Genomic DNA, 13,073 nt, shown 5'->3' on the forward strand with positions numbered 1-13,073 from the left:
ATTCACACGTGTCGAGAAGTGTCCGGTGCATAGGTGGTGGCCGGTGTGTAAACAATTAGGGACAGATACTTAATGACCACGAGAAGTGTCCGCTGCCTAATGTTTAAGCAGATGACAGTGACCGCCCACGTCAACTTTTCCTGTGCCCACCAACTGAGCGCAGATTGGGCAGGCAATGGCGGTGTATAACAGGCCTTAGCTTGGGCGCGGATGTGTGGAAAAGTCGCAGCTGACACATAGGATGACGTGGGACGTGAGGAACGGCTTGGCCAAAACCCAAAGATCTTCGCGTTCACGGGAAATTTCTTGTCTGCCATGGGTAGACCGTACCATAGCTTTATAAGTTACAGCCATGGCTATTAGTGCTCGCACTGGCTTCCCCTTCGTCTTCAAGGAGCTCTTTGCTTCGGCGTTCGGATCCGATGGTTCATCCTATACTCATAAAGCTGCGGTGCCTAGACTCTACAACATCATTTCAAGCCTTCTTGTTATTGAATCCCTCTAGGGTTTCATCCTCAGTCGTTTTACAGAAGTTGCTGCGCGCTGTGACGAAACGTTCCGGACTCTCGTTTGTCTCTAGCTGCAGCTAATTATTAGGTTTTTGGCTGTGGATGCTCCTCGAGACATTTTTTCCTTGCGTCTATGATGCTTACAATCTTGTCTTATCAGCTTCGATGTGTCTATTGTGGAGGCACTCTATGGCGTCGTAATGGAGCATTGGATTGGGAACGTTGGCTATAGAGAGCTTTGCCCTATGACGCAGACGTAAGCCTTTACAATCATGTCTCATCAGCTTCGATGTGTCTATTGTGGAGGCACAGATGGACGCCGATGCACTACCACCTCACCGTCGGCCGCTGGGCGGTATGTAACAGAGTGCAAATCGTGTGGTCGCATCTTGGAGGAGCACCATTGTGATGTGCAGGAGCTATTTGTGGAGAGAGCACAGGATATCCCCTTTTGTGTGGTCACCCCCGATTTCAGTGACAATAACGAGCATTATCGCACTCCCCCACTTGAGGACGATCCATTTGAGAGCATAGGCTTTATTACAGCCTTCAGCACCTGGTCCTTGGAGCTCTCCCCTCTCTTTGCGACCACCACTTCAAGCTTCTCTGGCTATCTTGCAGAGCTTGAGCGTGCTCTCTTGGATCCACTGTACACAACATCAGACCCTGTGGCCGCTACAAGCACTGAGCCTCCCCAAGGTGGGAGTGCAAGTTTGGTAGACAACTTGAGGGCCTATTTTCAAATTGTCGAAGTGGCTTCCTTGCTTGGACTTGATCGTGATATCATTGACCATGCTGTGCAACTCTTCCGGGACTGTTCATCAGTTGCTTACATGAGAAACAGGAACATTGAAGCACTTGCAACTGCCACACTGGTGCAGGCCAGTCGTGAAGTGAAAGAGGTTCGGACCTTGCAGGTTAGTGCAGGAAATTTGGGTGCTTTTCTAAAATCTATTCTCCAGTTGGTCTTTCTTTTTGTTTCCTGAAGTGGCATGCTACAATATGTTCTGGATCAGTTATGGCCACTGCAAGATTCTCATATTCACCCTTGGTGCTAATAAATGCCTTGCAAACATTCAGCAGATGATGAATGATCTAATGAAGATTTCAGAGGATTGCATCACCTATCTGAAAATGTTGGGAAACTTGGAACAATGGCAGTTGTATAAGAATATCAATTGATGTATTTTACTTGTTAGAGCTCATGGAATTTGGAACATGAAATTTCTATGAATAGTACAAGTACTGATTGAGAGTGTTGTGCTACAGTGTAGTAAATTCAATGTTTCTTGGGGCTTATTGGCTTCCTTCAAAATCCGACAAAGAATTTTGGCACTCATCATACTTGTGATAAATCTTTTGAAGGCATGGGGTATTTTGGCACTCACTATTTTGTAAAATTACATGGGACTTTGAATAGAATTTGAGCAAAGAATAGAGAGTATGCACTAAATCAGAGAAGATCCGAGATATCTTTATTTGCAAACAAATTGATACCATGATGGCTGTGTTTCTTTAGTGAAGCTTAGATGGTGATCTAGATAAATTCTAGGTGAAGAGTATAAAGCTTGTTGAATGAACTTTGGTTGGGGAAATGGATGGATTATAGTTTTAAGAGTGTTTTCTTTTTTGAGCCCGCGAAGGAGGTAGGTCAACATGACCGACATACCATATTATTAACATTCTTTAATCAGTTAAGGAATATTTCCTTTACCATTTGGTTAGGGGCATTGCTTTCGAACCTTGCCAAGGGGACTGCTAGCCCCCAAGTATCCCATCTAGGGTTGTAGAGATGGTCCTTGGGAAACAAAATACCTTTGGTTGGGGGCATCGTTTTCAAACCTTGCCAAGGGGATTGCCGACCTTTTTGAAACCCCCTACAGAGGTGGTCCTTCGGACTCAAAACGGGGTTCTGTGATGACTCCCATACCTTGCAATTCAATGCACTATGCCTCGAGTTACTGCCAACTTAACTACTGCATCTAACACGTAAGATGAATCTACACATGTTATCTTTTTTACCATTTGGTCTCATAGATTTAATTCAACAAACAATTGAAGACTCGATCAATGATCATCTCACACACAGCTTCTTCTCATAATGGGGGCCTTACAAAATATTGCACCACTTGAGGATTGTGATGTTTGCTTGGTATGTCTTGGTGTCATCGTGTGCATGTAGTCATTGACTCCTATGACAAAGTAATCACCATTCAACACAAGGACAAGGCTGATACTCTTATGTAAAGCTTAAAGGGGAATCCATCTTAGTTATATTTGCCTTTGATGTTTCAAAAATAATGAAAAATCTTCTTTCAATGTACACTGTCTTTGTTAAGTATAAAGATGATATGACTGAAGGAAATGTGTCCAAGTTGGAGGATCACATAATATTTTTGGAAATGTATGCTGATTGCTTTTCTTAGTCACTTTTGAGGTAGCTACTACCTGAAAGGCTAGAGGGTCATGGCATAGATTTGATCCTTGGCAGCAGTTCTCCAAATAAGCCACCATATAGAGTGAGTATAGCCTAGCAAGAAGAGATAATGAACAAGTTAGTGAGCTGTCTAAAAAAAGGGATGATTTACTCTAGCTCATCTTTTTTTTGTTGTTGCTCTCTCAATGCTTTTAGTGCAAAAAAAGATGGTTCATGGTGTATGCGCATTGATTATCATGCTTTGAATAAAATCGCAAGAAAAAACCGGTATTTGTTCCCACGAATCGATAATGTTTTGGATAGATTATAGGGAAAAACTATGTTTAGCTACATTGATTTAAAAGGTGGGAAACATTAGATATGTTCTAGATGTACCTAAGTCAGCTTTCAAGATATCTTTTAGATGTATAGTTCTTGTTATACCATTTGGGCTTATGAATGCTCCTACCATGTTTAATCGGATAATGGATGGCCTCTTTAGACAACATGAGCATTTGTGGGAATGTTCTTTTATGACATGGTTGTCTTTTAAAGAGGCAGAGCATAGGAAACACTTGGTGATAGTGTTTAATAAGTGTATAAGCATGAATTGGTCATTAGTGGTAAGAAAAGTGAGTTTTTTTTGCATGAAATCTACTTTTTGAGGCACATTGTGTTAGCTAATGGGGTATGAATCAATTGCGAAATGTTGAGACAATACCTTATGGACATATCTTAAAAATGTGCATGAGATCCATAGTTTCATGGGTCTATGTTTCTATTACAAGAAGTACGTGTGTAGCTTTATTGAACTTGTATCTTCATGTATGCTTTGCACAAGAAGGTTGTGTCATTTAAGTAGAAGTATTGGAAGTTTCAGCTTTTGATAAGTTAAAAGAAAAGATAAGTTTAGATCTTGTGCTTGTATTCCTCGATCTAAGGAAGCCATTTGTTGCTCAATGTGATGTATGTGGATATAACAGTGGAGCTGTTGTAATACAAGATGGTTGAGTGGTAGTATATGAGAGTCATGTTCTCCATGCTATAGGGTGAATTTTGTCTCTATGTTTCACTTTCAAATTGTACACATAGATGGGAAAAATAATGTAGTGGCTAATGAATTGACTTATAAGCCTAAGATATTAGCTATCAATATTGTTTATCACATTGAGTAGGATGCCATGATTTTGCTAATGTTTTTGATAAGCTCAGCAGTGGCCAAAGGCATGAGCACTATGTGCTTAGAGATGGCTTTTTGATGATGCATGGGCGATTGTGTGTCACTAAAACTAATTAAGGCCAAAGGTGATAATTGAGAGTCATGCTTTTCCTTATGTAGGGTATAGGGGTATAGATGCTATATTACAGTGGAGCACTTTTTTTATTGGTATTTTTTAAGACACGATGTTGAGTAGTTTGTTCGTGCATGCATTGTATATCAGAAGGTTAAGTATAATAGACAAAAGATGCTAGGTTTATTCTAGCCTTTGCTTGTACTTGATAGGCATTAGAAGAGTACCGCAATAGATTTTATCTTCGATCTTCTTAGGACACCTACCGAGAATGATGGAATATGGAATATCATTTGCAGGTTCGGTAATCAGGCCCATTTCGTTCTGGTGAGGAAGAGGATAAATGCTGATCATATGGTATGATTATTTTTATAATATGTGTCATGGTATTGCTAGAGTTGATTATTAGTGATTAAGATTCTCGGATCACTAATATATTTTAGAACGGACTATTTGAAAACATGGGTACCACATTGAAATTTTCTTTGTTCTTCCATCTGTAGAGAGATGGTCAGTTCAAAGAGGCAAACTCCACAGTTTTAGATCATCTTGAGGTGCTATATATCCTCACATAAGACATAGTGAGAGTAGAACTTACATTTGGTAGAGTTCGCATACAATAATATAGTGCATAGTTCCATTGGTAAGGCTCCATTTGCAGTTATGGAGGGAAGAAAGTGCCTTCTATTTTGCACATCAAGGATAAGATTGTTGAGGCTGATCGTTATGTAGAGAACATGTATGTAGGCTATCAGAAGGTTAAGTATGCACTATAGAGATTGCAATAAAAGCAAAAGAGGGCAGCTGATTGCCATAGATATGGTTTGCAATTTGCAAAAGTTGTTTATGTATTGTTATGTTTTGAAAAGGCAAGGTTGATAAAGATGAATGGCAAAGAGTGATCGTATCCAAAGCTGAGTATGTGTTAGTATGGGCCCTTCCTGCCTCGAGGTTTTGGAGAAGTTCGGTGATGTTGCATATAGGCTGGAATTGCCTTTGTTGAGCCTAAAATTCATTACTAATTGATTAGCTCTTTAAAACAGCCCCAAAACAGTAAATTACCAAAAGTTCATTAAACGGGAGTAGTTCTAGAGAGTTCTGTTCATATACAAAACTTTAATTTGGGAGGATCATGCCTCCCACTATTCAGCTCCACAAGGAATGGCTATTTTCTAGCTTCTTGTTCCAATCCCATCCCGTCCCCACCACAGTCTTGTCCCCATCTTAGAGCCCTCTCTCATGGTAATAAGGGATGGCAATTTGTGCTCTCATCCCCATTCTTGTTCATGTCCCCAAAACCCTCCCATGTTCCCATGAGCCTCATCCTTGTGTGTAGGTTTCTATGGCAACAAGGGATGGCAATTCTTGCCTCCGTTCCCGTTCTTGTTCGTGTGCCCAAAACCCTCCCATGTTCCTATGAATCCCATCCTTGTGTGCAGGTTTCTCGTGTCTGTAAAATATTACACGGCGCAGCGAACAGAATCTGAGAAAGAGATAGAGAGTACACAACAGATAAGAGGAGAATCAGTAAATTCTTTAACTCCAAACAACTGATACAAAGATGGCTCTGTCCACCCGTGCGCTTCCACTGTGTGAAGCTTAGATGGCGATCTAGACAGAAGATAGGTGAAGAGCTTAAGGCTAGTTGGAACAACTCTGACTGGGTGAAAGATGAGTGTGTGATGGCTGTGAAGGGGTTTAGCTTTTATAGCCTGCGAAGGTCGTTAGGTCGGCCTGCTGACCGACCTACCATATGAGCCTCCACTAGTCGGCTAGGGAATATTCCCTTTACCATCGGGCCGGGGGCGCTGCCCCTAGACCCCCGCCAGGGGGGCCGCTGGCCCCCCTGGGACCCCCCAGCCAGGGGCTGCTTCCGCGGCCCCCGGACCCCACAATAGGGGCCCCTTTTAACTCCCTTACACCGCAACTCAATGCAATGTGCCTCGAGTTGCTACCAGCTTAACCACTCCTGCAATGTGCCTCGAGTTGCTACCAGCTTAACCACTCCGTCTAACCCAAAGATTAGACCCACAACAGTCACCTTTTTGCCATCCGGTCACATAGACCTCATCTGATATACAAGTCAGGACTCAACCAATGTCCGGGCTCACATTTGGCTTCTTCTCATAATGGGGGCCTTACAACTTTGAGCACCATGGATCATTGGTAGCACCTAATGAGGGTGGGGCATTGATCATATCTAACACCCCCCCTCAATGTCCACCCATAGGTGAACTATCTCCTCGGCCCAATGCCGAGTCTCTGAAGATGAACTTGAAGCAGATCCTTCGTAAGTGCTTTGGTGAAGATGTCTGCTCCATTTTCCTCTGTTGGACAGTAGACCAGTTCCACTATCCCATCCTCCATCAAATCACGCACATAGTGATACTGGATCTCTATATGTTTGGTGCGTGCATGAAACACTGGATTTTTGGCAATGGCGATGCAACTTTGATTGTCACATCTCAGCACAATTGGTTTTTCATCCTGCACTCCCATATGCCATAGAATTCTTCTCAACCATACGGCCTCACATGCAGCAAAACAAGCTGCCTTGTACTCTGCTTTGGTAGAAGACAATGCCACTGTTGGTTGCTTCTTACTAATCCAAGAGAAAATTCCTGAACCCAAAGAGAAACAATAACCAGAAACTGACTTCCTGGAATCAATGTCTCCTGCCCAATCTGAGTCACAGTTTCCCACAAGAGAAGTTCTGAAACTGTATGTGATACCATAGTCAAGAGTTTTCTTCAAGTATCTGAGCACCCGCATCCCAGCCTTCCAATGACTCTCATGAGGTTTGTTTGAGAACCTGCTCAAAACACCAACAGCAAAACTGATATTTGGTCTGGTGTTACACAAGTAGATCAGACTGCCGACCAATCTCCTATACCTCCCAATGTCTGCTAGTGCTGATGTATCCTCGACGGATAACTTTGCATTTACCTCCATAGGTGTAGCTATCTCCTTGCACTCGGTCATGCCAAATGCCTTCAAGATCTCCCATGCATACTTCTTCTGAGAGATGAAGATCTTTCCTGGCTCTTGCCAGACTTCAATCCCCAAATAGTAGTGCAGCAAGCCCAAGTCTGTCATTTTAAACTCAGAACTCAAAGCCTTTCGAGTTTGGTTGATCATATCTTCATAGTCACCTGTAATAAGAAGGTCGTTCACATATAGGACAATCACTACAGACTTTTTACCATCCCTGTAAACATACAAGTTAGCATCTGAGGCACATCTTTTGAAGTTTAGGTTTAAAAAGAACCTATCTATCCGCTGGTACCATGCTCTGGGGGCTTGTTTCAGCCCATACAATGCCTTCTTCAGTTTACACACTTTGTTCTCAGAATGGGGGGCCTCAAACCCTGGTGGCTGAGCCACGTACACCTCCTCCTTGAGGTCACCATTTAAGAACGCTGACTTAACATCCATTTGGTACACTGGCCACTTCTTGTGGGCAGCCACTGCAAGTACTGTGCGAATAGTGGTCATTCTGGCAGTTGGGGCAAATGACTCTTGAAAATCAAACCCTTCAACTTGTGAAAATCCTTGGGCAACCAGTCTAGCTTTGTACTTTTCTAAGGTACCATCAGCCTTGTACTTTACCTTCCAGATCCACTTGGTGCCAATAACCTTCCGCTTTGCTGGTCGATCCACTAGCTCCCAAGTGTCATTCTTCATTATGCTGTCATACTCCGCTTGCATAGCAGCCTTCCATGATGGATCTGCAAGTGCTTCTTCTAAGTCAGTTGGCTCCTTTACTTCTCTCATAATCTCAACTATCAAGGCCATATTGACTATGTGAGCAGAAGCCCTCCTTTGCTCCTCTATTCTCTGAGACCTCCTTGGTCTGTCTGCCTTCTCCTCAACAGATGCAGGCATAGGATTATTGTGGTCATAGAGCTGCTTCACCCAGCGCGGCAATGGCTTTTCCGGTGGGGTGATGTCAGGTTGGTGAACTTTTTCCTCATCATCTGAAGATGATGCTTCCTCCTCCTTAAGGATAGGGATAGCTCTCGGGACAGGTTCATAGTGGACTACTTCTTCGCTTGATGATAAAGTGAAAGAACTTGTCTTCTCCTCCTCCACTGTATGCGGCTCCTCCTTGAACACCACATCACGGCTCGCGATGATCTTCTTTGCCTCTTGGTCATATAATTTGTAAGCCTTCTGCTCATCACTATAACCCAAGAAGATACATTTTGTGCTTTTTGGTTGTAACTTGTTTCTCTTCTCATCTGGAACATGTGCATAACATTCACATCCAAAAATTCTGAAATGTGAGACAGATGGTTTCTTACCAGTGTAAGCCTCATGAGGTGTTTTTCCCTTGAGAGCCTTTGTATAGCTCCGATTTAGAATGTAGACTGCAGTATTAACAGCTTCAGCCCAAAAATGGTTAGGCAATCCCTTGCCCTTTAGCATGCATCTTGCCATCTCCACAATGGTGCGATTCTTGCGTTCCACAACACCGTTCTGCTGAGGTGTGTGAGGCGTCGTCAATTGACGCTTGATACCTTTGCTCTTGCAAAAGCCTTCAAACTCCTTTGAGTTGAACTCACTACCACCATCTGTTCTAAATTTCTTCACACTTTTCCCTGTTTCATTCTCAACAAGTATTAGCCATTCTTTAAACTTACCAAAAGCTTGAGCCTTATCACGAAGGAAGTACACCCACATCTTCCTATTGTAGTCGTCGACAATCAACATAAAATAAGAAGATTCCCCCAAGGCCTGTGTAGGCATCTTACCACACAAGTCAGCATGCACCAACTCTAGAGGAGCCTGTGCTCTATTCTTGCTTTCTTGTGGAAATGCCTTTCTCTGTTGCTTGCCCATCATACAAGCTTCACATGGTTCCTTCAATTCAGTTATTGTAGGCAGGTGAGCAACCATACCTTGCTTTTGCATCTCCTTCAATACTGCAAATCCGATGTGTCCAAACCTTTCATGCCAAAGCTTACTTGTGCCCACTCCAGCGGTGGCTGTAAGAGCACTTAGCTCATACAGGTTGTTCCTTCTTTCTCCTTTGCCAACAATTGTGCCAGCACTATCAATAATTTTTGCACCTGTCTTCTTGAACCTCACTTCATGACCAAGATCAGTTATAGCAGCAACTGATAAGAGATTTCTCCTGATTTCGGAAATATACAACACATTTGAAAGCTTTTTGACTTCACCATTTGCAGCAACAAAAGAGATAGTACCTGTGCCCGCAGCAGGGCATTTAGCATCATTTCCAACCGTCACAGTGATGGATTCTTGTAGAGGCTGCATAGAATTGTATAGACCTTTCTTGTTGGTCATGTGACGGGAGGCCCCACTATCCAACACCCATGAGTCAGTGGTAGATTCTTCTTGCGCTGAGGAGCACACTTCCTCAATGGTCGCCGTGAATAATTCCAACTCTGCTTTAGTCGTATTGGCTATCTCTTTCCCTTTACTTTTAAGGGTACCATTCTTTTCATCAGCCTTCTTGACACGACAATTTGCAATTGCATGTCCTTTTTTCTTACAGTAGAAGCACTCTCCTTGAAACTTCTTCTTGCCGCCCTTCTTCTTTTTGTCACCATCATTTTTGGTGGAGGAAACACCTTTGCCTTTTGCATTGGCAGAGAATGCAGCATCTCCATTGTTGCTTCCTTCTCGGGCTTTCAGCCTCAACTCCTCCTCCATTAATAATGCACAAAACTCCTCAAAAGTCAAAGCTTGAGGTCTCACCTGAGTATTAAGGGCAGTTACTAGTCCATCAAACTTTTGTGGACAAATCCGAAGACACCTCCGAGCTAGTCTTTTGTATCCCAGCACCAGCCATCTGGTCGCGCAGATTCTTAATCCGAGTGATGAATGCTTCAACCGTCTCTCCTTCAGCAAACTTCTCCGCTGCTAGTTGATTCTCCAAGTTTTGAATCCTTGTTTGGTTTCGTGTTTGATACTGAGTCCTTAGTACATTCCAAGCTTCTGACGCTTTGGTTGTATGCTGAATCAAAGTCAAAACACTGTCAGAACAGCTTGTAACTAAGGCACACAATGCATCTGCATTCCTTCGTTTTCAAGCTCGTAGAAGATCTGCATTCGGAGGAATCATCACACTAGGATTTGATGGGTTGGGGATAGGCTGTGGTTCTGCGTCAGTCCCCAGCACAGTCTCCAAAAGCTCATAAGAATCAAGGATAGTTGTAATTTTGAACTTCCACAAGGTGTATTTTGTACCATCTAACTTGCCTTCGCTGAAGGTTGGTGGACGAATCCTCAGTGTTTGAATAGCTGGTACAGTAGCACCACTTCCTGCACCGCTTCCTGATGTGCCAGAACCGCTTCCCGGAGTCGACATAGTTTCTCTTTGCTGTTGAAGCCTTTGCCTCTTGCACACTCTCCGATCTCTAGAGCCCCCTGGGCTCTGATACCATGTAAAATATTACACGGCGCAGCGAACAGAATCTGAGAAAGAGATAGAGAGTACACAACAGATAAGAGGAGAATCAGTAAATTCTTTAACTCCAAACAACTGATACAAAGATGGCTCTGTCCACCCGTGCGCTTCCACTGTGTGAAGCTTAGATGGCGATCTAGACAGAAGATAGGTGAAGAGCTTAAGGCTAGCTAGAACAACAACTCTGACTGGGTGAAAGATGAGTGTGTGATGGCTGCGAAGGGGTTTAGCTTTTATAGCCTGCGAAGGTCGTTAGGTCGGCCTGCTGACCGACCTACCATATGAGCCTCCACTAGTCGGCCAGGGAATATTTCCTTTACCATCGGGCCGGGGGCGCTGCCCCCAGACCCCCGCCAGGGGGGCCGCTGGCCCCCCTGGGACCCCACAGCCAGGGGCTGCTTCCGCGGCCCCCGGACCCCACAATAGGGGCCCCTTTTAACTCCCTTACACCGCAACTCAATGCAATGTGCCTGGAGTTGCTACCAGCTTAACCACTCCTGCAATGTGCCTCGAGTTGCTACCAGCTTAACCACTCCGTCTAACCCAAAGGTTAGACCCACAACAGTCACCTTTTTGCCATCCGGTCACATAGACCTCATCTGATATACAAGGCAGGACTCAACCAATGTCCGGGCTCACATTTGGCTTCTCCTCATAATGGGGGCCTTACAACTTTGAGCACCATGGATCATTGGTAGCACCTAATGAGGGTGGGGCATTGATCATATCTAACAGTGTCTACATGCAGATTTCGGTCATCAATCTCCTTTTCATGGCTGTCCAGCCCCTCCAGACTATTGCCACGCCATCATTCTCCCTTGGTGACCTATCCGCTGCTACCTCCCATTACTCTAGTTGCTAGCAGCACCATTCAGTCCCTCTAGACTGTTGCATTTTGCTGATCAAAGAGAGCCACCTTTCTGTCTAGGCATTTGCTTGGCATCAAACAGACCGCTTTTGTAGTGGAGGCCTCGATATACTATTTGACACTCCAACAAATGTTTCTTTTTGTAAGTTTGCTGTTTCCTTTGTCATTCGACACCTCCTCTTAATGTTGCTTGGCTTTGTACAACTACAACCCCTTCGTGTCATATGAATCAAAATCCTTTCTTGTTTCTTTTTTTGGTGTGTAGGATCTAGATGATTTTTAGTATGTAAACTTCAATAGAGGGGGCTCTCGAAGTAGACATCCTTCATTAGGTATACGTATATCTATAAAGGACAAATGTAAGGGTGCATTCACACCTAAACACCGTAAAAGGCATGGTGAGCCTTTATTCCCATCAACCTCCCACCTAAAGGCGACGCGCTTGAAGGTAGAGGAAAGAATCAACTAAGTCTATGTATGTACAAAGTTGAAATATATGTATACTATCCAACCCCCATCATTTGGTAGCAATGAGCAAACCGCTCTGTTGGAAGACCCTTCGTAAGGTTTGTAGGATTATTATCTGTATGGATCTTGACAAGCTCAATGCTCTTGTTGTCAAGTAAATTCCTAATAAAATGATACCTCACTTGTATGTGCTTTGTCTTTGTGTGAAAGACAAGATTCCGTGCTAGCATGATAGCACTCTTATTGCCACAATTGAGGATAGGAACCTTTGTAATACCAAGCTCTCTTATCAGACGTGAATGCCATAAAGCTTCTTTGTGTGCCTTAGTGGCAGCCACATGCTCTGTCTCTGTAGTAGACAATGCAACACACTTGTAACTTGGATATCCAAGAGATTGCTCCCCTTGTGAACTTGAACACATATCTTGAAGTAGACTTCTTGTAGTCAGGATGACCACATAGTCTGTATCCGTGAAGCCAACAACAGATGACTTTTGCTTACCAAAGCAGATACACAAATTCTTTGTGCCCTTAAGGTATCTCTTGATACCCTTTGTTGCTTTCCAATGCTTTTTGCTAGGATATGCCATGCACCTGCTAACCACTCCCACCGCAAATGCAATGTCAAGACGTGTAGTAACCATAGCATACATTAAGCTACCAATAATTGAAGCGTAAGGAATCTTGGCCATCTCAGTCTTTTCATAATCCGATATAGGGCTGTCATCTGCACTAAGTTTCAAATATGGAGGCAACGATACACAAATGGCTTTCCCCCCTCCATATTGAAACATTGCAAAACCTTAATAACATACTCTTGCTGTGATAGATAGAGAAGACCCTTTGATTTGTTGCTGAGTATACACATGCCAAGAATATGATTGGCCTCACCAAGATCCTTCATATCAAAGCTATTGTATAAGCTTTGCTTCATGGAGTCCAAGACGTGAACATCCCTGCTTGCAATCAGCATGTTATCCATATATAAAACCAAAAGAATAAGGTTGCCATCTGTTGCCTTCTTGGTGTACAAGCAATGATCAACTTGAGAGCGATGGAATCCCTGAGATTGCATGAATGTATG

At 43.4% G+C, this 13,073-nt stretch overlaps 1 protein-coding gene across 1 annotated transcript in view; it reads left to right on the top strand.

The window, feature by feature from the left end:
• The first annotated feature begins 298 nt into the window (after nt 1–298).
• PBRP (plant-specific TFIIB-related protein) overlaps nt 299–13,073 on the top strand; it is a 46,073-nt gene continuing 33,298 nt past the window's right edge. Inside the window, exon 1 of the mRNA XM_087681233.1 lies at nt 299–1,426. Within this exon, the coding sequence (XP_087537359.1) occupies nt 782–1,426 (645 nt within the window). The 5' untranslated portion in view covers nt 299–781. The remainder of the gene's footprint in view (nt 1,427–13,073) is intronic.

This window comes from Lygodium microphyllum, chromosome 7 (genome assembly GCF_053477565.2).
Source record: "Lygodium microphyllum isolate KBCC chromosome 7, Lygodium_microphyllum_v1.1.10, whole genome shotgun sequence".
Classification (NCBI taxonomy): Eukaryota; Viridiplantae; Streptophyta; class Polypodiopsida; order Schizaeales; family Lygodiaceae; genus Lygodium; species Lygodium microphyllum.